Consider the following 24198-nt stretch of genomic DNA (forward strand, 5'->3'; position numbering starts at 1 on the left):
ACATATTTAGCACCATTTTTTTTGTGGTGGCACAAAAGCACCCAAATGTGTCCAAAAGACATGCTGATTAATGATTCTTGGAAACTAAAATTAGACAAACTATATTGTGGAAGGCTTTTACTGAACATGAACCATCCATCACAACACCACGACAGCTCTTGGGGTCCTGTACTAAATTAAGTGCACATTTTAAACCAAAAAAACAGCGACACGTCTTAAATAGAGATGATGGAAAGTGGCATATCTGAGCATGATGTCATAAAGTTGAAATACCACAGGAAAAAAAAAAAGGCAATCTCTTTACCTTCGTTTCCTGCGTGTTAATGACAGGCATTAAAAAATCCCATTACAACAATAAATGTTATCAGGCCAGCGAGGGGCGGAGTGTGTTTCCTTGGCAGCAGGACCTGGTTGTGCAGCCAATATAAGACTAGGAGTTAAGGCAGAAGAGGGACCGTTACAGTTACCACCCTGACGTGTGTGTCTGTGTGTGTGTGTGTGTGTGTGTGTGTGTGTGTGTGTGTGTGTGTGTGTGTGTGTGTGTGTGTGGTCATTTGATTCCTAGGGGGGAAATTGTAGTTGCCCGTATGTCTTTGCAATCTCAGACATTAAAGCCCTCAAGTCTCTTCTTTAGAAATAGGGGGTAAGACAGAAAAACAGTAACAAAATGTCCAACAGCTCCTGTCATAACCCAAACAACTCATCTTAATATATTCACAATCAATTTCAAGACTAACCACCAATACCCACAACAACATAAACATTTTGGCTAATAAAAAAAAAAAAGGCTTGGCCAAAGAGCAAAAATACTTTTACTTTTTAGTACGACATTATTTAGCATGCAATAAAAGGTTCAGAACTAAGCCATCTTTAATGTGACGTCGCCGGCGTTTCACAGCCCATGTGAATTATTGATAGGAGAGTCTCTTCCATACATGAGATTTATGACCCTCTATTTCCAGAGGAATCGCATGCCTTTAATTACAAACAAAGTTGTTCCCGTGCAGGGCTGGAGCCAGTAGCCAGTAGAGGGGAAATAGGCCGCTGTCATCGCCCAGTGGCGGGCTGATTATCCAGACACTTGGACTTCAGCTCTCGGCTCGGCTGACCACTGGTCTGCCTCACAAGTCGACTCGTAAAAAAAAAGAAGACCAGTGGTGTGGAGCGATGGCGTGTGAGCGCTAAAGAGTGGAAACCTACTGTTGGTGCTGGCTTCTGCTCCTACCCCACCACCACCCCGCTCTACTCTCGGCGTTGGCAACAACTGTGATGACTGTGTGTGTGCGTGTGTTGAATTGGAAGTGGCGGACGTGCCTCGGCGGACGGTTCGCTGGGGTGCGCTGCGTACAATCCTAGAATCCCTGCCTACAGCACGTCTCCTGGTGTGGTGGAACAAAAAGGGGGCCTGTATGAAAATGTTAGTTTTGTTTATGGCCGCGGCTGAGCTTTGTCCTTCACGCGGCCTCTAAGGGTGATAAAGTGAGAGCTACACGATCCACCTTGGGCAGAAATAGGAAATGTCGCCGTGAACACCAGCTGCTGCGTAGGTCAGTTGACTCGCTGCAGCCGAACAGCCCGGGCCTTCCCAGGCTCTGCCAAAGTGTGTGTGTGTGTGTGTGTGTGTTATATAAACAAATGTGTGTAGTTACCACAGTAGTTGCACTACACTGCCTAAAGGGACAAGAAAACAACTTTATTGATGCAATTGAGTGCCAACATTTGTCTGTCCTGAGGAGTTAGCGGAGCAGGGTAGACTCCTCCAGTCCAACACGATGGCTTCCAGGGTTTCACTCTCCACCACTGTGTCTGCCAAATTCTGCACCTCCTCAACCGTAGTCCAGTGACGCCTTTTCAAGACACCTCTGCACCAGAGCGATTCCAATACCCGCCGACAGCCATAACACCTTGTTTGCAAAGACCTGGAAGGGGGGAGGTTCAACATGAGTTTAAGGCCCAATCTCGTTTTTTTGCTCTACAAAAATCTCCACCTTAACCCTACCCCTACCCCTTAACCCTACCCCTCAACCCCAACGAAATGGGATGACAACCCTTCAAGACCCGACAGTACGTCATTAGTAGTCGCTGACAGGTTTATCTTTATTTTAATTCGATTTTTTTTAATCTTTTGATAAGTGCTGTCAGTTTAACGCATTATGAACGGCGTTAACGCAAAACAATTTTAACGGCGTTAATTTTTTTAGCGCGCGATTTAATGCTCTTTTGGCTTTCGGGACACGGCTCCACTGCGCGTGAACGCGCAACAGTGAGGGGTAGGCTGAGATTTTGCTTGGAGCAAAGAAACGGGATTCACCCCTCTGCCACTACCCGTGTAGATTCAACTTTAGGGAGAAATGTCTTAACAGCCCTTTGTTAACATATAGCTGTTGTACTTAGGTGTTAGACCGTCATACCTTATCCCAAAATGGACTTCAGGAAATCGTAAGAGCTACCTGCCATGGCACCATCTACGGAGAGAGAAAAGGGGAGCTTTGATTAGAGCCAGAAACACTGATAACGGACATTGTTTAAATATATAAATCACCATCATGGAAATGGTCGGTTGCACAATAATAGCCAGTGATGCTGAACAGAGGGCAGACCAAAGGATTCTATTGTCTTCAATTAATTTATCTCATTGACGTGATCGTCAATTGAAAGCCTTGTTATTTTTTCCCCCCAGCAAATCATCATGCCTGAGAACACTGCATGCCCTCTGGTGTCAATGTCTGCTGGCTTCACTTCAACAAAGAGCAAATATACAGCTCACACATACGGTGTGTTTAATCCAAAACGCATTAAAGTCTATGAGTGGGCAGCAGGCTGCGGCTTGTCCGTGAGGATTGATGTAACGCAGAGTCGTGGAGTTGCCGCGGCAATGTGGGACATGGGGACCCCATCACTTTTATGACATCTTAAGGGATCTTCAGTTTTAATACAGCCCATTACGGCTGACGTACAAATCTTGGCCGACATGGTCCTAGCCTATCTGTGGCCTGATCAATTTTTATATTGCTGAGCAGAGCCCTTTACCCTCATTTTGTCATCACAAAATTCATATCGTTCAGGACTCTCTTATGGAAAAAGAAATTGCAATAAAAATGCGTTGCAGACCCAGAGATGTGCCCAAGTCAGTGCTTAGCCCTGACTTAAAAAAAAGGCTTGGTCGAGAATAAATTTGTTTCTGCAGTAAGCAGAAATGTTTCAATGTTATTTATTTTTATGCTCCTAAGAAAATATATTGTGACGGGCTACATTGATTTATAACGTAACCCTGTATCGGCGTTGGGATGCAGGGCCAGAATTTATGAATCCTTTGCACAACTCCTTTAATTGAATTTTCCAAATCTCTCACCACACACAAATAATCAATACCTGCGCCTGGGGAAAACTTGCCTCAGAATTATTATGGCCTTTCTTTTTCAATTCTGTGCTCATCAGCACATAGGGCCGCCGTGGGTCTCTGGAACGCCTGCTCTACACCCTGGAGGATTTATGCCGGGTCGAAGCTGATTGCTCTCCAAAAGTGACTTCTCAAGAATGCTTAGCGAAACTTTTGTTAACCTTTCGGGGAGGCCGTAAGCACTATAATCTTTGCTCTCTCGCTTTGACAAAAGCAGGCCAGTCCAAACGCAGGAGAAAAGGCCGAAAGGGAGCACCATAGTGGCGGTGAAGGAGACAAGCAGCCAAGGAAAAGGAGGTGATGATGGGGAATGAGGGAGGAGACGTGCTGGAGGTTAAAATGTTCCTCATGGGTTCTGTAATTCTCAAACACATTCTTAACAAAACTTGCTGGACCTCTAGCTCCCACTTTCTGATGCGTACACCAGTTCACGAGTTAAGAGTTGCAGTGGCAGCCCCTGACCAATAGGCAGAAGACAATGAGGCCTAACAAACTTGAAAAAAAGATTGATTTCAACTACAGTAATACCACGATCAGGTGAAAAGCCTTGCGACTTATTCGCACAACATGGCAGTTATTCCCCTATATACAGCCAAAGTGTAACGCTACGTTGCATATGTTTAATGACTACCTTGGGTACAGCATTACAACACTTTCCCATATAGTTATTGAATGGAGATCGGACTTGGATGTGAAATGTTCATTGGTAGTTACCTCAGGAATGGGATACAGGGTTGAAAAAGGTGACAACCTAAACAGTTCTAAGGGGGGTCTGGGGCATCCCCCCCAGCCAATTTTTTTTGCTAATGTAAATTACACATTCTGGTGTACTCCCAGAAGAAAATAAAGGGAAGACATTTTCTTATTTCTTCGGATCTACACGATTCACGTAAATTACCTATTTTGAGTTAAAAACTGTGAATTTCGCCGAAAGGTGACTAGTTTGCAGGTATGTGTAAGGCTGCACAATTAATTGTGTATTATTTTAAATCACGATTTTTGACCTGTTCAATTAGCTCATTGTGAAAGGTTGCCATAAATTGGAACATATATATATATATATTAAAAAAAACATGAATAAATTTAATTTTGCACACACGCAACATTAAAATTGAATTACAAACCAATACAACCCAAAAATTGCTTTATTATTTTAGTTTTTTATACACATAGGCGCCACAGAATATGAATTAAATTGATATCTGTTTATCACAATCACAAGATCGGGGCAAAATCGCCTGACCCCAGACAGTTGACACGTCTTTGTTGAGCAATACGTAGAAACGTATAGTGCAGTAGTATGGTGTTCTTCTGTTGTGTGGCTCATTATAAGGCTCAGTTAAACCTCAGTCTGTCATCTATCCATCTCTATATAGGGTAGTCTGCTCTGTACTGGTGCATCGGCAGGCTGGCTGATGGCAAACACATCATGGACATAAAGCCACAGATCCAATTAACCCACCAGATGGCTGTCTGAGTTCTTTCTAAAATGTTATAGGATTAGCAACCTCAGTGCATCAAAAATCTAAAACCATGGCACTGATTTCAATATCATTATTCAAGTTATACTCTTCCCCACTCAACTGTATTGGCTCTATATCAACATGCAGCAATATTGAGGAATGCGCCTTTAGCTATTGAGCCTCTGGGGTTATTAAGGATGGCCAGTTCCAGCCACCTCACCCAGAGTCATGTGAGCTGTTCTACTCCCTGATGGTTCTCCTATGGGATGTGGTCCGAATGTCCTGAGCATGTGTCAGTTAACAGTCCCCAGAGCAAGAAGAAGAAGAAGAGCAGAAGAAGAACCACCACAAGGAGAAGCATTACGGAGGGTTTTCCTTGCGAAGAATTTGACAAAGCAATATCTTAAACATATAATGGAAACAAGGAACACCAGCAGGTTTGTAGAGTGCCATAGTGAACACAAATAAAACCGGCAGATTCAAAATCTACTAACCAAAGACATTGGTAGACTACATCAGAAGTCCAGGCTTGCCTTTGAAAATTAGCATGAGTCTTACTTTAATTTCAAAAATGTTACCTTCCAATAGTCTTCAACCTAAAATGAGAAATTAATTCAACAAAATAAGAAAGGAGGGGGGTTCAAACTTGAATTTGCTTCTACTTACCCAGATAGTGAATGATTGGGTAAATCAATCAAACAATCAGTTATCCTGTTACTATATGTAATCGACTTCGCTTAGCAAGTTGCCAAGCCTTTATGCATTTACATTTACAAATAGTGGAGTGTGGGTCTGGCAATTCCATGAATTGCAATGGATTGTATTGTCTGTTAGAATTAGCGACATGAGCCATCAATTTAATGGGAGCCACTAATAACTGCTGCGTAAAAAACTGTCTGAAATAATCCCTACAATGCCACAACATAAAACAATGGCACATCAGAAATAACGGAAAAAAAGTAATGTAACTACTGGCTCAAAAGCTCATTACTCACATTAGTCAATATTTGTACATTCAGGCCTATTCTGCACTTTAACACACAAACACACACACCCCAAGCTTGAAAACGGTAATTGTCAAGAATGTCAACAAACAAAAAAACACAGAAAAAGAATCTGTTTCACGTAAGATAGTGTTCCATGACAACATGATCCGTCTGGTTCTTCACCCTCCCCACAAATGTCTGTTCTGTCCCTCTACAGTCTGTTCTGTTCAAATACACCCTGGCACACGAAGGAGCTGGTGTTTGGATCTATGTTGTTGTAAGGAGGTTTACTCACCACTGATACATTTCATGGCAGCACCATGTGATAAAAAATGTGACATTCCTGCGGTTGGGGATCCACAATGCAACACGTATGTCGGCCAGTCTCACTAGAACTAATTAAAACAATTTCTAACAACCTCATCGGAAAACAAGCCTGACTGCAGACAATGTCCTCCATTCAGTGTCACACAAGTCACCATTATATGATTGGATCACAAGAATGGCTTTGCTGGAGGCATTATGTGACTAAAATAATCAAATTAATTCTATCCCTGGGAAATCGGCTCATTGACTCGTTTGTGTAACCGTAAGAAAAATGTTGTGTTTCTCGGAGCCAACGATTATCTAAAGCGGTAAACAAGTCTCCATTGAAGTGATATCGCTGAGAGGCCTAGAAGAAATAGAGGGTGCGCAAATTAAATTACGATGGCTCTATCTGGATGTCTGCCAGGCCTTATGATCACAGTGTCTTCTGGCGCAAAGATGCATTCTGTCAACACAACAACCGACGGTGCAATAAATGTTATATTATATCTATTCATTCTTAAGAGTCACCAATCACAACAATAAAAAGGGGAGCAATAAGTTTTTTTGTGCGTCACATGTCAAAGGAGGTAATCGACAAAACATTGTCTTACTTTGAGCGACTTTAGTTGGGACTGTAGCATAGTTTGTTGAGCAGATTCAGCAGAACCCTTCATTATTTAAAGCTAATGGATGAAATGACGTATAACAGAGCCCCTCCAGGCTACGAATGTCCACATAAATGCATCCTACAAAAAGGGATGCATTCTACACAAGTTCTCGAAGGAAAAGGAAATTAATTTCTATACTTGTGAAAACCTTATCTCTGATCTTAAAGAGGTTCTTTAATGTCCTTCAAGCCTGGCAAATTGCAATATGTGCATTTTATTTTGTTAGTGATGACTATGGATAGATAAGGCTAGGCAGAACCTTACCTTTATATAGGCTTTGGCGGGAAACACTTTCTTTCGACTGCAACTCTGCCCTGGAAGCTGGAAGCACGGAACGCCATTATACATTATACATTATATATTACAATATTAACTAACCTGCTGCTGAGGGAAATTAAAAAAACAAAACAGTGTTTAGAAAGGATAGATAAATCTTGACTTGTTGATCTTGTATACCAAACATTCAATTCAGCTCACTAAATACCAAGATATTGTTGATATCCAATATGTATGAAATAACCTTGACTTGTCATTGCCAATGCTGATCAAATTGCAGTCACTCTCTAGTGTATACTTACTTAACTGTCTGTTTCTTTCCAGTTCAAATTTCCAATCAACAGAGCCTGTGGTAAGGAAGCTCTGCAGCTCTGTGTTGCCCTCTGTTGCCTGTTAAAACACAGGACAATATTAGGCCCCAGACAAAGGATTAGGTCAAATTATTGAGGAATTTTGGAAGTTAATAGTATTGTTCAAAAAGGAGCAATAAAATCAAATCACTCTCAGTATCCATTTTAAGTCTGCCATTTTCTCACAAATTAAAATACTGGCGTCCAGAGTTAACATCATACTAAGATAAGGACTCAATATCTTATATTTCTCTGAAGCTAAATCCACTAAACAAAACTAAAACTCACTACTATTTCCTCCAGATGTTTCCTTGCTTTGATGAACGCCACACCTGATTTTTCGAGTTGTGATGTCAGGGTGTGCAGTCTGGTTAAACAAAAAGAGAAGAATATAATATTATAATATAATATAATATAATCCCCCATAGAATATATTCTAGAACATAGATATAGACGTAATCACTTATCAGTTAACCAAACCCCAAAGAAAGGAAATATCTGTTCAATTCTAAGCCATAACAATTTAACATAAAAGGAGGAAATATTAAAGCACAGATTTAAATATATTCTATAGTAGCTTGTACTGTGAACTCATAAATTAATTATTTTCATGAAACACAAATGTATTTCTCTTCTTGGATAGCGCTACAGGGTTTCTGGTAAAACAAGTAGTGCAGTATGTATCATAGACCACAGTTCATGTGAACTGTTGAGGAAAGAACTAGAATATAGAATGTAGAACTAGGATTTGATGGATAGAGCAGACACCAAATGTCTGTCTTGGCTAAGGAAATGGCTCTTGTGTTAAAGTGCTCTTATACAACTATTTTTAGTGCTATGTTAATCACTGATCATTTAGCCAGTTAAGAATGGCCCTCGTTCTGTGTCTCCTGCCATTAAATTCTGATAAGTCATTATGACCATCAGTAGAGTGTGGCAATTGAAATATAACAACTACTAAAGCGGGCTGACTCCTTAACCCCTTGTGTTCCGACACACTGGCGTTTATTTATGTCACCCGGCCAATCACAATAACAGCATGTATTACAAAAGGCAGCCTAATGTTTGTCTTGCTTACTTTTCAACATCTCTGTGTAAGATTGTTGGCTCATGAGTGCTTTGGCCTGCGGATGGAGAACAAGTAAAAAATAATAAGACATTGTACATAAAAAATAGACCTAATGCTCGATACATTTGTTTTTCTGGTATCCTAGAAGATTCCTAGAAATGTTATGAAATATGTATACATGGCTTGTAGCCAAACACCAAGACAACACAGCTTGTGTTCAAATCTGGTGTTTCTGCAGTTTAACACTTAAGTTTAACACTTTCATAAATAAGAGACTGGGAAAAACAATCACAATAAGTTGAATTGTAAGATGGTGATTATAGAAATTGTTCCGTAATATTGGAAACGTAATGAAACCATTGTGTAGCAAACAAATTAATTGCAGAGGGGCAGCTCATACTCTCTCGGATGGTTTCCTTTGCTTTGTGTGTCTCTTCTGCTTGTTTTTCTGTTAAATTACTTGAGACACCTGTCGTATGTGTCTTTTCTCACTTAAAGCCACAAAACCAACAAGCATCTGAAATTATACTGTGAGAAGCGAGCTCATGCTGATTTGATTATATAAGGTGAACATCTTCAAAGTCATCCGTAATGAAAGGCTCTCCTAACCTGCCAGACTTCCCGGCCCGGGGACGTCACGCTCGTCTTCATTTGCTGCAGCTGATTTGAGAGGTTCACGCTGAAAGACCAAACTAATGCGTCAGTTTTAAATGTCGTGTCACATAATAATGTTTTCCATATTTCAGTCAGTTCCAAAAACATTTAGTTGCATTAATGGCTTTAGTTTGTATATGTTGCGAATTAGTATATATCATTTAAACAATAACATTTCAAGTATTAACCACTATAAAATCCAATTAAAAATATAGCTGCGAGCAGCAATGTGGGGGTCAAGCAGAATAGGACTCTATAAACTAATTTTGCTGGACAGACATAATCGGTTAGGTGGCTAAATGATGACCGTCTCAGTGATTTCACCTACAATGAAAGCTATTGGCAAATGGTTATCACAATGAAAATACATTGAAGTTGCTTTCTAAGAGCTGGGATAGATTTGCTGCTAACAACGCCCCCATAGAAGTTGATGATGCCCAATTATTAATTATTATATCAACGGGATTGGGTCATAAAACTATGAGACAAGATTGGTTTGGATACATGAAGGCCTCGCAGAGATATGAGCTCACTTCCTGTTTGACGTCCCCCTGCGGTCAAAGGTCACCAAATTGTTTGGGTGTCCCCAGAATGATTTCATGGGTCTATGTACCAAGTTTGGCTATGATATGTCAAAGGGCTGCTGAGAATTGGCTTACTTCCCATTTGGCGGCTTTGCCGTCGAATTTGATTGGCTGTAGCGGCCAGATGGTTTTGAATTTGAAAAATCTGTTCCATGTTTTTTTGTCAAGCATGGTCTGAAGATCATGTATGCCAAGTTTCAAGATGATTGGACAAAATTTGTGATAGGAGATACATTTGAAGGTTTTTGACATAAACCAAGATGGCAGAAAATCCATCATGGCGCAAAATGACGTCATAGGGTGCGTTGAACTCGGCTTGGCCCAATGATTCCAATAATACCTTGTTTGTGAATATTGGATGAATGGGTCACAAGTTATAAACATGAATGCATGTCCGAATTTGACCTGTTGGTGGCGCTAGAGCTGATAAGCTAGCGACCTCAAATTAGCTCCATGGGATAATGGAGCTGTCCTGAATCAGTGAGCCAAATTTCACAACTTTTGACCATGGCGTTCTATAGGCTGCCATAGACTCCCATGACAGAATAATAAAAGAAAACGTACAAAAACAATAGGTTGTCTCGCAGCTTCGCTGCTTGACCCCCAAATATTATCGTAATGACATTCATACTTACAAATACTTACTTTCTTAACTAACTCAAAGCGAAGTGGTCTTTTAGCCCTATTCAAAAACAAAGGCCACAGTGAGTTTGGTAGTGAAATCAGAGTACTTTTAGCAGTATGCAACAACAGAATCCTAAAGTAAAGGAGTAATGTTCAATCACACCCTATGCCAGCGTTTCCATAACTAGGGGTCAAGGGAGATTGTTCACCTATAAGCTATAGAAATTTAATAGTGCATGATTTCTAGCCAAAAACTAAACCTTTGGCACAATATGCAGATAGCAAATGTCATTCAAGGTATGTACAATCTATAATTTTGAATAATAACAGGACAAAAGGGAAATAAAGTACATAGCCTACTCGTAGTGTCCAACTGTATAATAAAATGTAATACATTTGGAGAATAACGTTTAAAAAAATGAATAACGTCCATGTTTCTGTTTTGGGGCTTGGTATTATATTCGTCAAGAATAACTATCTTAAACAAATTACTTACGGCATATTAAGAAAAGAAGATTAATTGCGAGTTATGTGCGTAAGAGCGAGACCAAGGATCAATCCAACGAAGTATACATTTGGTTTATTTGATATTTTAGCCTCCTCTGGAGATATTTGCGCGTGTGCATAGCTCCGGCAATCCGTCCAAAACATGACGTGAGGCTCGTTCCTTCCCTGTTATCTGTTGTTGATCCCGGTCATTTTGAAGTTTGCGGGGGGAAAACACAATGCTACATACGATTATCTTCTGTTATGTTACTTATGGAATTTGTTTAACCACAATATAAGAGAGAAATACACATACAACAGTAACGGTGAAGTGGTGGAACCTTGTTTTAATGTGTCCCCTTCGGTGTAGTTTGTGCGGTGCACCGTTTGATTACCTAGCAACAGGAACAGTGGTAAAGGTTGTAAGACATGTTAACGTGTTTGTTTTGACAAAGGTAATTCACGTCCCCCTTTAGTAATTATTTCTGCTTCTTGATGTCGAGTCATAATACCATTGCAGGAAATAACTAAAGAGATATAACGTCATGCCATTGCTTGAAAACCGAATAGTGTCTTAATAATGTACTTGTATTTGTTCGTCGTAGGATGTTTTATCCAGCGTCATCTCAGCCTGTTGATGAAGAGACCTTCTACCTTAAGTGTAGAGCCATCTACATCTCTGTATTTAGGTCCAGTTTGACGAGTATCACTTCAAAACAACAGTTATGCCGTGGTAAGTTACATTAAAGTTTGGTCCTCGTTCCTCAGCCTACACATATCCTCGCTTATCATGTTTCTACGATCACTGATATAATAGTGTTTTGTTATTTTAATCATCTAATTAAACTCAAACTCTAGCCATCCATAACTTTATAATTACGTGAGCATAAATTTAATTCATAAAACCATTAGGTTGTTGATGTATATTGTTAAAGCGGCATGTTGGCTCCGGCCATAATATTATCAAGTCCAAATCATCTTTACTTATGCACCTTTGTACCGTTGCATCCCGCTTTTTGTGGGTTTTAATTCTCAGTTTGAAAACTTTGTGCTTGGGCTTTTGTCTACTACCTCAACTGTGTTTCTGTATTTCTCCCCCATTCTATAGTTCTCCAATTGGCTGGAAGGAATCCCTCACTTAAAACTCTCAGCAAGTACTGGACGCCATCCACTTCCAATCTCAACTTTGATGATTTCTGTGAGATCCTCAAGTTGGAAAAGCAGACAGATGAAAATGAGCTTTTGAGAATTTTCAAAGGAATGGATGCAAACGGAGATGGCTTTATATCGCACAGTAAACTGGAAAAAGCCCTAACTACAGTAAGTAGCCTTGAGCATTGCAGAAATGCCGACGTGTGTCATGATAATGATAATGACACTGGTTCTACATTTTGATTTGGGAATTTCCTTTATTGAACACAAAAAGTCCCTTACTGTTGTCATATTTTGTGGTGAAAGAGATTATAAAATAGGTTGTTATCCATTTTAAGAGTAGAACGGGTATATTAAACCGTTTGACCACTTGGTGGCCATTAGTAAAAAGAAGCAAAACATGATTACAATCAGGGGTTTTCTACGTTCTTATCCAAACAACTTATTTTGTATTCACCAATTAAACGCCTGTAACTTCCAGAGTGGTGAGAAGATGACAGCTGAGGAGATCAGCGCCATTTTCTCAATAGCTGATGCCAACAAAGACAGCAAATTTGATTATGCAGAGGTAAGCCTGTATATGTTCGATATTTCCTGTATCAGCATGCAGTCGTACATAACTATTGTTGGTACAGTACCAAATAATAGATTACTATAATTGATTAAATTAAAATTAATTCTCCTTAATCTTAAACTTTTAAATCATCCAAGAGTTGTTTGAGGCCATCTCAGATTGTATCTTCCATGTTGAAGATGAATCAGGTTTTATCAACAACGTATTTTTTCATTATAGTAAAAATAATATGACGATAGGGCTGCACAATTGGTTGCAAATTAATCCATATTGCAATTTCCACCTAATCGTGACTGGCCGCCATTAATGCATAAGAAGAATAGACATCTGACTCCGTAGGCCCCCAACAAAACATTTTATTAACACGGCAGTAACCAATCAAAGGACCCACAGGACTTAACATAAAGGGGGCTAGAGTCCTGCAATGTCACGTGGGTGCTATGTTGACAAATTTAATGCATAATCGATTAATCACGATGACAATATTGGGCAAAATACAAGCCCTACAAGGTCATTGCAGCAAACTAATGAGTGTAGTCCTGGTGGAACCTTAGTTCTGCCGAATGCTGGCTACAACGGCAGAGCGGTGTCAGTCCGAGGCTCTCGAGAGGCTGGAGGCCGATGCCAAGATGAGAAGGCAGAACTTCGGCAGCCAAATAGATGGCAATCCAAAGAATGCCCCGTACTCGTCTGCATCCCCCTCAGCAGCAGTATCCACAGCGACAACAGCAACCCTCCCCCAGCCTCCATCGGAATCACAGAGGCAAGATTCTGACCCAGCACTCAAAAAAGGTTAGACAACTGTATTCATCTTCTGCGTAACATTTAAGTCACTCTAGTCAGTTTCACAGCATAACAGATGAAACATCCCCAGTATCTCCACTTTTGTCAGCAAAGAAACAAAATCTGTTTAAAATGTTAGTTTGACTAGGTCTAGGTCACCAGCCAATGACAGTTTTTTGCAAATGCATCTTTTTCTTTTGTTTAAGTAATTCCTCTGTGCAGGAACAGTCCTTGGTCTAAGGAGGGCAGAAGATGTTTGGCTTAAGCAGGCTTACATGAGATACATATTTGTTTTTCAATTAAATATTTATTCTTGTATTTCACAAAAAATTGCCATCATTTGTTTTGTCTGTTGAGCCACGATATTTCGAAGAGAGGAGTATTGGGATACAGTGTAGTGGTCACTAATGAAGGCGATGGGAAGTGTGTGGTGGGTGAGGGGGAGGGTGAGGGGTGGGTGGGAGTATAGCTACAGTAGTGTTGATGGAGAGAAAGTAAGAGCAAGTCTCTTTAAGAGATAATACTATAGATTTTTTGGCACTGGTACAGGAAGCCACTGCTGGATGACGAGGCAGGTCCTCTTCCAACTGCCCAATGAAATGTCGGACAGGGTTGGATACGTGGGATTATCACATGACCGAAGCTCTCAGTTCGAATCAAACTATACATTGTTTATAATGAGGAGTTGCCATGAACTGTCAGCATTTCGTTGCCACACTTTTAGGTACACATGTGGAAAGAATAGAAAATGGCACTGACCTTTGCTGATTCGATAAGCTTTTAAACAATTAGCACCCCTGACTCGCAATATCAAAGAGTGATGGTACCATTGTAACTCATCACCCCAATGAAAAAGTAGATCTGCTTACCTCATAATATGTACCATAGTCATCTGACTTGATGGATTTCAAAATGTGGTAATTTTCAGAAACTACAGCATTGTGGCTTACGTGGCCCTCCACTCTCTTGTCGGTTTCCAGTAATTTCCCCCGGATACACCAGAGATTTCTGATCAACTTGTCCGTTCCCTGTTGTACAAATGTGTGTGTGTGAATGATCTAGAGAGTCGAACGCCGTCCCGCGTCTCCTCTGCACGCAGCCGCCGGTCGTCCCTATCGTCGACCGGCGTCACCATGACCGCCAGCAGCGCTAAAGCCAGTGGAAAGACACTGGAGCCCGCAGCGTTACAGGTAGCAACTGTCCCACACTCCCTCTCCACAGATAAACCTCCCCATCCCACTGAAGGGCAGATGGATGGAGATAAATACATAGCGTCTGGAAACTTGTGATGCTACAGCAGGAGGCAAGATATAGAGCGTTAAACTTAAGAAGCAAGCATCAAACAATGACATGAACAACACAAGAACCGTGCCTGTTTCAGCCATGCAGATCCCATACTAACCAGACTCTCCTTTACGTTTAAATGTAATAGAAAGTAGACATCTTAACCTGGTCTTTACATAAAAACAAACAAGCGGATTTATTGCAGCCACCTGATGCCACCATTAAAAATACTAGGAACCATCTCACCTAGAGAACATGCCGGACATTGTGTCCACAGCACAGTATTGATTTCAACTCTTTTGTTTGTGTACTTTGCTTTTCCTTAACCTCTGCTGCTGTTCTTTACAGCAACAACAAAAGGTAAGTCCAGTGAAGGCAGCAGATAAATAAATAACTGGAACAACCCCCCTGCCGTTCTCGGAGCCAGAGGCACTGTAGCAAGATTGGAAAGGGCCAGGTGTTGTTAAGGAGAAAGTGTGTGTGTGTGTGTGTGTGTGTGTGTGTGTGTGTGTGTGTGTGTGTGTGTCCGCCTGCCTGCCTGCCTCTGGAGATTGCCTTGTAGAGAAGTTCCCCATCACCTGTTTGTCGCCTTTATTGCCATGGCCAGGCCTGATAATTGTGTCAGTGCCTGTGCACTGCTGTAGGTGTGTTGTTTCTAATTGGGATAAAACTTTTATTTTATGCAGGGAAAAATTTGACAAATTTTGTGTTTGAATGGTATTCCAAGAATTATATATATTTCTTTGCATTTTTGTATTGGATGAGAATTACAAATAGGCTAAGGGGCGCAAGAGTTGGGAGTGTATGTGTGATCACAGCGACCAGTAAATCAGAGGCCCAACCAGAGTGTGTGACAGCGCTCTGTATTAGTCGGCCGGGTGACCTCTCTGTAGGGGCATCATTTCTGAGGCCTTTAAAGAAGCAGACGTGTTGCCTGCGGCAATTTCCTTCTCATACTCTCGTACTGTCTGGACAAACCGCCAAAGTGTTACGATTTGATCTGTTACACTTTTCTCAGCCCAAGATAAATACTCTGAGAAAATTGCTTTTTTCCAAAGCAGTGACAGGTTCCCTGTTATGATACTTTATGGTACTTAATGGTGCTTTATCGCACTTCATGCTACTATGTTTCTTTATTTAACTTGTCTACCAAGAGGAAATATGGTCGGTTGCAGCCCCGTGCCAGAGCCTCAATGTCCTTCTTCTGTGTGTCCACATTAACTGTGTTTTCCTTTAATGCGTCTCTGATGGCGTGTACTAAAATGTCATTCCCTGGTTTCTATGTTCAGTCTATAAATAATGGCCTCGTTTCGACCGCACTCGAAGACAAAAGGGAACAAAGGGATTTCCAGAATGAGAAATAAATGGACGATTTCATAAATATTTCCGAAGTAGCCGCTTGATATTTTTCCAATGATCGCCGACCAAGATTGATAACCTGTATTCATCAAAATAAATAAATACTAAAGATTTGGAATTTTCCCTGTAAGGGACCTTGGTAGGTGATTTAGTCCCGCTCTTTATTCAAATGTGACGGATCACTACTGCCCTCTTGTGGACAGACCGATGAATAGCAAAAATACCTTGACCTGCCCGACGCTAGTCAAAAGGCATTTTTACAATGCCGAATAGGTACGGTCGCGGCTTGCTAAGGAAAGTTCCCCTGGTACTTTCTCGTATATCGCATCATCTTTCCCGTCTTCGTTAAATGCGGCTATATCACCTTCTCTCCCATGATGGACAGCAGCTCGCGGATTTCACCGTCCCTCCAGAACTAATCATGTTGATATCGCTGAGTTGTATCTGTTGTAGAGACAACGCAGCAAGACCTCTACCCAAGTCCCACCGCTGGGACCGCGAAAGCGTCTTAATGGCATTTACATGGAAATGAACCCCCCTATATATGTAGGGTCCGATAGGGTAAATTGGGGTGTGAAATCAAGCCGGTATATTACCTCGGTCAGTGTAAACACGTAGACCATGCTGGGAAAAAGGCGGGCATAAGACGGGCATATTTGGCAGTGTAATAACGTTTTCCACCACACGAAGGACTTAATGGCTATCCATAGGCGCTTCAATTTGTTTGCAGGAAAGGTTTGTTTCTTTCATAGTATAATAAATATATATCAGATATATAAATATATATCTGTAAAGAGTTGATTTTGGTCAAACATTAACTGGATAAACTTATGTTTTTAATTTTTAAGTACAAGCAAGCACACCCGTTCTCATCATCTCATCACATCACCACCGTAATGGTGAGTGTTGTGCCCCCGCCCCCAGAACTGGCTGCATGTTGGTGTTAGAGGGTGCTTCTTCCTGGAGGAGGAGGAGGGCAGCATCAGCTCCCTGCAGTACCGCTTCCACCTGCCCCAACGGTCGTCCGTCTACCTCAGCATCCAGCCCCTCAGCCTGGGCCATCACACGCCTGGTAACCATACGTGTGTGTGTGTGTGTGTGTGTGTGTGTGTAATGAAGACCAACATTAATTCACTGGTTTCTACAAATGTATTTATTGTCGGTCGCTTTGGAAGAGTGCTGACCAAGTGTGTAATTCAATAGTAAAATATACATTCTCATTGTGGACACAGATGATGGATTGGCATTTTCATATTAAAGTGGCCAAATGTGGCAGGATAAAATTCTATAAATGAGAAAGAAAATTATGGGGATTTTTGTATATCAGGCACTGTAAAATCCAGTCGGTTCATCCAATGTTTACAAACAAACACAAAGGTGAGTTTAGTATGCTTACAGGAGATTATTCATTTAAACTTTGCACAATCACCATGTTAAGAGCTAGTGGTACAAACGTAAATAATCTCAAGCTATGCTCCTTCAACAGAAACTTGTGACCATTCAGGTGTAATTTCCCTTCACAATAATCCTTTTGACATGTCATTTTTATGCTCTTCCCAGACAAGGTTTCCTCACGGAGCTGGATGACGGTGGACACTGCTCTCTTCGTAACGTCAGCAGGGCAAAGCAAAGAGGAATGTAACCTTGTGTGTTTCACAGAGGCCAGGGATGAAGAAGTAAGTGTGCGTGTGTACGATTTCTTCCAGCAGTGGTGGGGGTTGGGTCTGCGTGTGCGTTAACATTAGGGATGGGTCGGTCGCGAACGAATCCCGAAGGTGAACGACGAGAACTGATTCCCAAAACAAGAGAACTGATTCTTTGATTCTTTATTTTTTTTAACATAAAACAAAAATATGCTCACGTAAATAAAATGTACAAACAAACAGAGCTCCGTCTCCCCGCGACCTTATATTGATTGAGTCTAAAAAGTTCTCAAAGATTCAGCCAATGAGAGTACTACAGCAGCGTTGCCATGGCACATGGGTAAACAAATGACAAGGCACCGCCACACAAGTTAACTAACGATCGCTGTAGGCTTCAATATCATGCATGCACTTTATATGTTTTATTTTTATTTTGTTCTACAACACAATTACATGCTTTAATAAAGTATTGTTTTACCTACCATGGAAATGGTCGAACTGCGTCTATAGGCCAATGCTACAGAAATTCGCTTTTTTTGTTTTCCGAGCACACCGTGACTGAAAACTTTTTTTAGTTTCTATTTTATTCTCCCGCGTTTCCACCGCGCGGTGCGATTCGATTCGGTGCGGCTTGGCACAGCCCAATTACGGCTGGCGTTTCGACCGCAGACAGTACCCATATGGTAGGGCAGGCTGTGAAAAAGCCTTAATTGGCGGGCGTACCCAATACTTAAGAGGGGGGGGGCCCGACACCTGTGAGATTCCCTGTCAAATGACGTAATCTGACTTAACGAACGAATCAAACGAACAAATCGTGATAGTGAACGGAACTGAAAGAACTGATTCCCGGAAAATAATTGTTTTGCCCATCCCTAGTTAACATCAACCCACTAAAATAACAGGTTATGGAACCCGGTTTCTCCCCAGTGTGTTACTCCATTACGACAACTGAGCAGCTCTAGTGAAACTGGGTTTCACAATATTTAACTTTCCCACAACTCAAAGGGTAACCAAAAACGTTCTCCACTGGAACACATTTCACCAACACCTTTCCTGATTCTCTAAAATCTGGTCAGTTTAAATTTTTTTAAAATCAAATCCTGAAAGCTCAAGTCACGTTCCACTAAGGCCCCGTTTACACGAGGACGCTTGCGGGTAAAAACTACCAAATATTTAATCGGAAGTGCCTTTCGTTTAGACGGTGACAGCGTTTTTGGAGCTTATAACGCAAAAATCGGAAACCACCTTCCAGACTGAAAAACTTGAATACGCTCCGCCGTAGCATTTCCGTCTACACTGCCAAGACGCAAAACTCTGCTCAGGTCTGCTCACGTCGCGTACGCGTTTACGTCACATACAGCGCCAGTACAGGGAAATAAAAAAACATGTTGGATTATTTCCATGTGTCGGACCGTCAAGCTGCTCTGGCAGCTCTAATAAACTTACAGGAGTCTTTACACGAAATGTACAGGATATGTACTGATAGTATTACTGAACAGAGAAGGATCTGTAATTATGTTTCGGTTTTCACGGAGCAGATAAGAGAAGAAGGAAGATTCTACGCATGCACTCAGACATGATGGTGTTGTGTGATGGTGTATCACAGCACCACCTAGCCGCCTGACATGCATACCCACCCAATCGAAATCCACACACTTTTGCGTCACAGTATGCACGCAGATTTCCTCCCGAAAACGATTGTCTAAACGCGGAATAAAAAGTGAAGACGAAACGCCACTTTTGCGTCTTCTGTTCATACCATCATCATGTAAACGCAGCCCAAAGCTTTGGCTTATGCCAATTCACTGCTTTACTTCGCCTTTCCTCCCATGAATAAACTCTAATGAGTGTCTTGAAACAAAGCACTCATTCGGGTGGACTTTTTGCTCATGAACAGAGGTACGTGTGGCGTGGAGAGCTTGCCGCTGGGAGCTACTTCCTGCTGCCCTTCACCAGCGGTTGCAGGCTGAGGAGGAGGAGAAGAATAGCCACGCCCACCAAACCAGAACCACTGGTGTACCGCACAGACAGTGGGGAGCTGGATCTTACCAGGGCGCTCCGGTGTGTGTGTGTGTGTGAGTGTGTGTTGACAGGCTACGCAACATGGTCATTTCTGTACCCCATGCATGTTGTGTGTAGAGCCTTTTACGACTTTATTTACAAAAATTGGCCTTTCTCAGGGGAGATATAATGACTCAATTTTATGTAAGCTAGTTCGTCAATAAAAAAAAAACAATTGTCAAAATACTGGAGATACATGAAAGGTGGTGCTAAATGAAAAGAGGTCAACAGTTGTATTCACGGGTCATTGTTCACTCTGCCACAGGGAGGCGCTGTCTGACATCTTTGACGTGATTGACCTTGATGGGAACGGCTTAATCAGCCTAGAGGAGTACAACTTGTTTGAGCTAAGGACCAGCGGGGAGAAGTGTGACGAAGAAGCCTGGGCTATCTGTAAAGGTGACCCTCCCATAATTTCCCTACAATAATGTGATCAATGATCTCAATAATTTCTTCCCAATCAGAGAAAATGCATATGATACTTTTAATATCACTGCTAAGCCTGGTTTTGTTTTGGTCCAACTGCTTTTTTTGTTAGTTTGTGAGGTTTCTTGCATGAGTGCAAATGTGACACACGCATACAAACCCAGCAACCCAAGTTCCTGGAATTCATTCTAACAGAGGTGTGCCTGTGGCTTAGTGAATGAATAATAACCAGTGTTGGTAATAACGCCGTTTAAAATAACGGCGATAGGTAACGCAATTATTTTTTCAGTAACGGGGTAATCTAACTAATTACTATTTCCGTCGTTACAACGCCGTTACCGTTACTGTACGAAAAATGCAGTGCGTTACTATGAATTGATTGAATAAACTGCGTAATCCGAACGCACCCTTGGCTCCAAACACAAACTGCTAGTGAGGAGACCGGGTGGGTTAAAAACGAGATAAGCATTATTATTGGCTAAGGCAGAGTCATGTTTCATGGTAGCCAATCGGAGCCAGTGTTTTTATACACAAGCCAGGACACGCGCGCCACACACACACGCAAACGCACACACCAAACAGATTCGATGAAGCAGCAGAAATGGCGAGTCCGGAGCAATCCGATGAAAAGTTGGCATCTGTAGTATTCGGCAGATGTTCCACAGCCTTTGCAACCAAGCAAATTGAAATTCAGGCCCCATCCACACTAACCCGGGTAAATGTAAAAACGCACATCCGCAATGAAACTGATCTCCGTTTTCAGATCGTTTTCGGAATGTTTTGCATCCACGTTCCACACTGAAATTATTTTGATAAACAGTTGTTGTCATGGTAACTCCTCCACGCCTCTCTGTTTAGATTACAGGCGCGCGATCAGCTGATATTTACAGTTGATCAGCTGGTTAATCATTTTCGACACGGTCTTGTCCAGAAACGCCGCTCCAAGTACGGTTTGAACTGTCGTCTTTCGTTCTTTTTTACCGAAGAAGAACATTAGTACAGCACCCTCCTCCGGCGTTGGAGCAACGAATATGTTTGAGCCAATATGTCGAGTTGTTCCTGGAGATAAATTAGTACATTGTACAGAGAGATCATCATTTTCATTTCACCTGCCATTTTTTTGATGAGCGTCTCGGTCTCGAGCGCAAGCTTGTGGCAGTGTCATGGCAGTGTCATGGCAACCGAACGTCATCGTTTCTGAAGGCCTCCGTCTACCCTGTCCACACTACAACGCGAACCCAGCGTTTTCACATTTATCCACCTCAGCGATCATTTTTGAAAAGCATAGTTTTCAGTGTCGGAATTCTCAGTTTTAGTGTGAACGGAAGAGCTAAACGGATAAATATTTATGGGTTTGTAGATTAACCCGGGTTAGTGTGGACGGGGCCTCAGTTGGAAGCATATCGGGGCCTTGAATGGGCAGTTCAACCATTTAACACATTAAGGCCAAGTGAAAACTGCTCAGAAAAATCCAAATTCTTTGACACATAGCAACTTTATTTTTTTTACATTAACGCAAATAGTTACTTTCCCTGGTAACTAGTTACTTTTATTATAGAGTAATTCAGTTACTAACTCAGTTACTTTTTGGAACAAGTAGTGAGTAACTATAACTAATTACTTTTTTAAAGTAACGTTCCCAACACTGATAACCCACTAGTATCCTCACAATATCAGCAAAATGCCTGTCGGTGACGGAGGTCACAATCAGACCTGTGGTCTTATGATATATTTCATTCCCTTTCTCTTTCCATCTTATATTCCTGTCTCCGTTGTCCTGTCCATGAAGTCTCAAAATGTAGCTGTTGGTGCCACATTTGGTTCTCTTCTACCTTGTCTGTTTGTTTGTCTCGTCGGCCCGCGCCTGGCACCAGAGACCTTTGACACCAGGAGGAACCAGCTGACCCGGCAGGGCTTCATGGAGCTGCACCTCATGGAGGCCACAGAGAAGGACGGGGACCCGTCGGACCTCTGGCTCACCCTGGAGGCCATGGGTTACAATCAGGCCCTGGAACTGGTGGAGGCAAGCAGCAAAGAAACCACACGCATATTTAACCATCTCTAGATATTAAGTTCTGTCAAAGTAAATTGGTTCACCGTTAAAGTATAATGTTTATTCATTTCTGTCTCTAAACAAATTAGACGTACTCCCGCTGATTAAACTGGTTCTCAGCTTCTATATAGAACTTGAACATGTCTTAATTGGTAGTCAGTAAGCGTGTGCACTCAGAAAGATTGTTGTTGTTGTAAGAAAATTAAGTGACGCTACATGACAGGAAATAGTTTAGTCAACAGACTACAAATAGCAGCAGGCTGAGTACAGGTGAAACGTATAACATGATGGAACAATGGCATCTTCTATTAGTACATTCTATATCAGAAGACATGAACAAGTAGGCGGTCAGTTTCTTATTAGGACACATATTAACTCCACCCAATGACCTCACTCACTAACAAACCCACTCACTCACTCCCTGACACACTCACACTCACTCACTCTCTTCCTACTCTCTCACACACCCTCACGTGGATGTGCAGGCGTGTCCGTTCCAGATGGACGTGCACTGTGAGGGCTGCCCTCCATCCCTCCAGCCGCTCAGCCTGGACTGGGGCTCCCGGCTGCTGAACCAGGTCCTGCAGAAATCCATCGTGGCCTCAGCGGGGGAGGCCCGGGCCCTCAGGGGCCACGACAACGTCCTGGTGTACACCTACCGAGGGGACCACCGGATCTCCTCCCTCGTGGCCAACAAGGTAGAGAGGGGCTGGACCATCACTAACTTCTGCCTGAATGTTACTATATTTTTTGGAATGGCCTTACCCAAACTTAAAATTGAAAGGACATAAATATATCGGTGTTGTTTTGGTTTTGATCGGTAACGCATGATTTTGACTAAATGTGACCTCCTGTCACCCTTCCGAGATCTCAATTCCTCTTTCCAGTTTGAACTTTATATTTGGGCAATGCACTTATCAAATCATTATGGCTGTAGTTATTATATACTGGCTATAATTAATATGTAGCCTTGGTATCCATTCACTTAGCAATGGGAGCGTGTGTGTGTGTGTGTGAGTGTGATTGTGGACCTCAGGCAACAACTAAGTGTTTAGCCCTGTTATATAACTTAATTCTGGGTTTTTATCAAAATTGTTGACCTGTTGGATGATCAATTGAAATACAAAGCACATTTTGAGACATAAATACCGTGGATAACATTCTGTCCTGTAAAGCCAAGTCACAACTTACAACTGCCTACAAGAGGACCCAAGCACGTTGCTGCTTGTTTGTGTTGCAGGGCATCCAGAAAGTGACTGTGCACGTGAACAATGAGCACAGCAAGAATTGCTGCAGCAGCAGAGGCATGAGTGTGTTTGCTGTGGAGGTACCAGCCAAGACCAAGATGGTGAGCAGAAACTCCTACCTCCAGCTCTCTGTCTCATGTGTGTGTGTGTGTGTGTGTGTGTGTGTGTGTGTGTGTGTGTGTGTGTGTGTGTGTGTGTGTGTGTGGATGGGTTAATGAGGCATTTTGTAACACAGCTGTGAAAGGAAATGTGTCATGTATGGTTGTTGTGAAAGCAGTTGTGACAAAAGGCAAATTTATTCAAGACGGGAGAACATATTTTGTCATGTTTTGACCACAAGTTCAGCATTGCCCTTTATAGTTTGTTCGCTGTTAACTTATAATATCATGGTTGTATCATGCAACTAAACCCATCTGCGATTGAGCCTGCTGTCTCTGTGTCTGTGCCTGATAAGTAAGTGGTTGAACATTAAGAAGAGGCTGGATATATCAATGCATATCTGTTGTGACCTACTGGCAATCACATGTTTGTATCTTAAAAAAAAAAAGGATGGTTGATTCACCTATTATAGGTAACAGTGTAGGCTAATATGTACCACTACAAATGAGTTCACCAGTATTGCATATCTTTTAAATAAAAAATAAAATATGTTGATTACCGGCTACCATAAATAATATAATAGAGGCGCCAACAGATTTATCTTAACAATCTCCCCTCTTGATACTTGGCTTTTTTAAAATCTTTGGC

The 24198-nt window shown here is 41.7% G+C and overlaps 2 protein-coding genes across 3 annotated transcripts in view; one reads left to right on the forward strand and one right to left on the reverse strand.

Moving 5' to 3' along the window:
* Nucleotides 1-104: 104 nt before the first annotated feature.
* Nucleotides 105-11012, reverse strand: itgb3bp (integrin subunit beta 3 binding protein). The gene is made up of 9 exons (XM_079739432.1): nt 10880-11012; nt 10405-10441; nt 9131-9200; nt 8531-8576; nt 7741-7819; nt 7405-7492; nt 7091-7147; nt 2412-2465; nt 105-1919 (listed from the first exon to the last, which is right to left on the reverse strand). The coding sequence occupies exons 1-8, from the start codon at nt 10882-10884 to the stop codon at nt 2413-2415; spliced, it is 435 nt and encodes a 144-aa protein (XP_079595558.1). The 5' UTR covers nt 10885-11012; the 3' UTR covers nt 105-1919; nt 2412.
* Nucleotides 11013-11235: 223 nt separating this feature from the next.
* The window catches only part of pgm1 (phosphoglucomutase 1), a 32287-nt gene continuing 19324 nt past the window's right edge, over nt 11236-24198 (forward strand). The window contains exons 1-13 of one of the 2 annotated variants that reach the window (XM_079739139.1): nt 11236-11324; nt 11475-11602; nt 11978-12189; nt 12503-12589; nt 13150-13387; nt 14441-14568; nt 16946-17093; nt 17582-17697; nt 19562-19725; nt 19991-20124; nt 22026-22174; nt 22690-22902; nt 23445-23552. In XM_079739139.1, coding sequence (XP_079595265.1) covers nt 11476-11602; nt 11978-12189; nt 12503-12589; nt 13150-13387; nt 14441-14568; nt 16946-17093; nt 17582-17697; nt 19562-19725; nt 19991-20124; nt 22026-22174; nt 22690-22902; nt 23445-23552 — 1824 coding nt within the window. In that variant the 5' untranslated portion in view covers nt 11236-11324; nt 11475. Of the gene's footprint in view, nt 11325-11474; nt 11603-11977; nt 12190-12502; nt 12590-13149; nt 13388-14440; nt 14569-16945; nt 17094-17581; nt 17698-19561; nt 19726-19990; nt 20125-22025; nt 22175-22689; nt 22903-23444; nt 23553-24198 lie in introns of those variants that run through there. The other variant, XM_079739141.1, reaches the window with a different exon arrangement.

This window comes from Pollachius pollachius, assembly GCF_949987615.1.
Source record: "Pollachius pollachius genome assembly, chromosome: 7".
Taxonomy (NCBI): domain Eukaryota; kingdom Metazoa; phylum Chordata; class Actinopteri; order Gadiformes; family Gadidae; genus Pollachius; species Pollachius pollachius.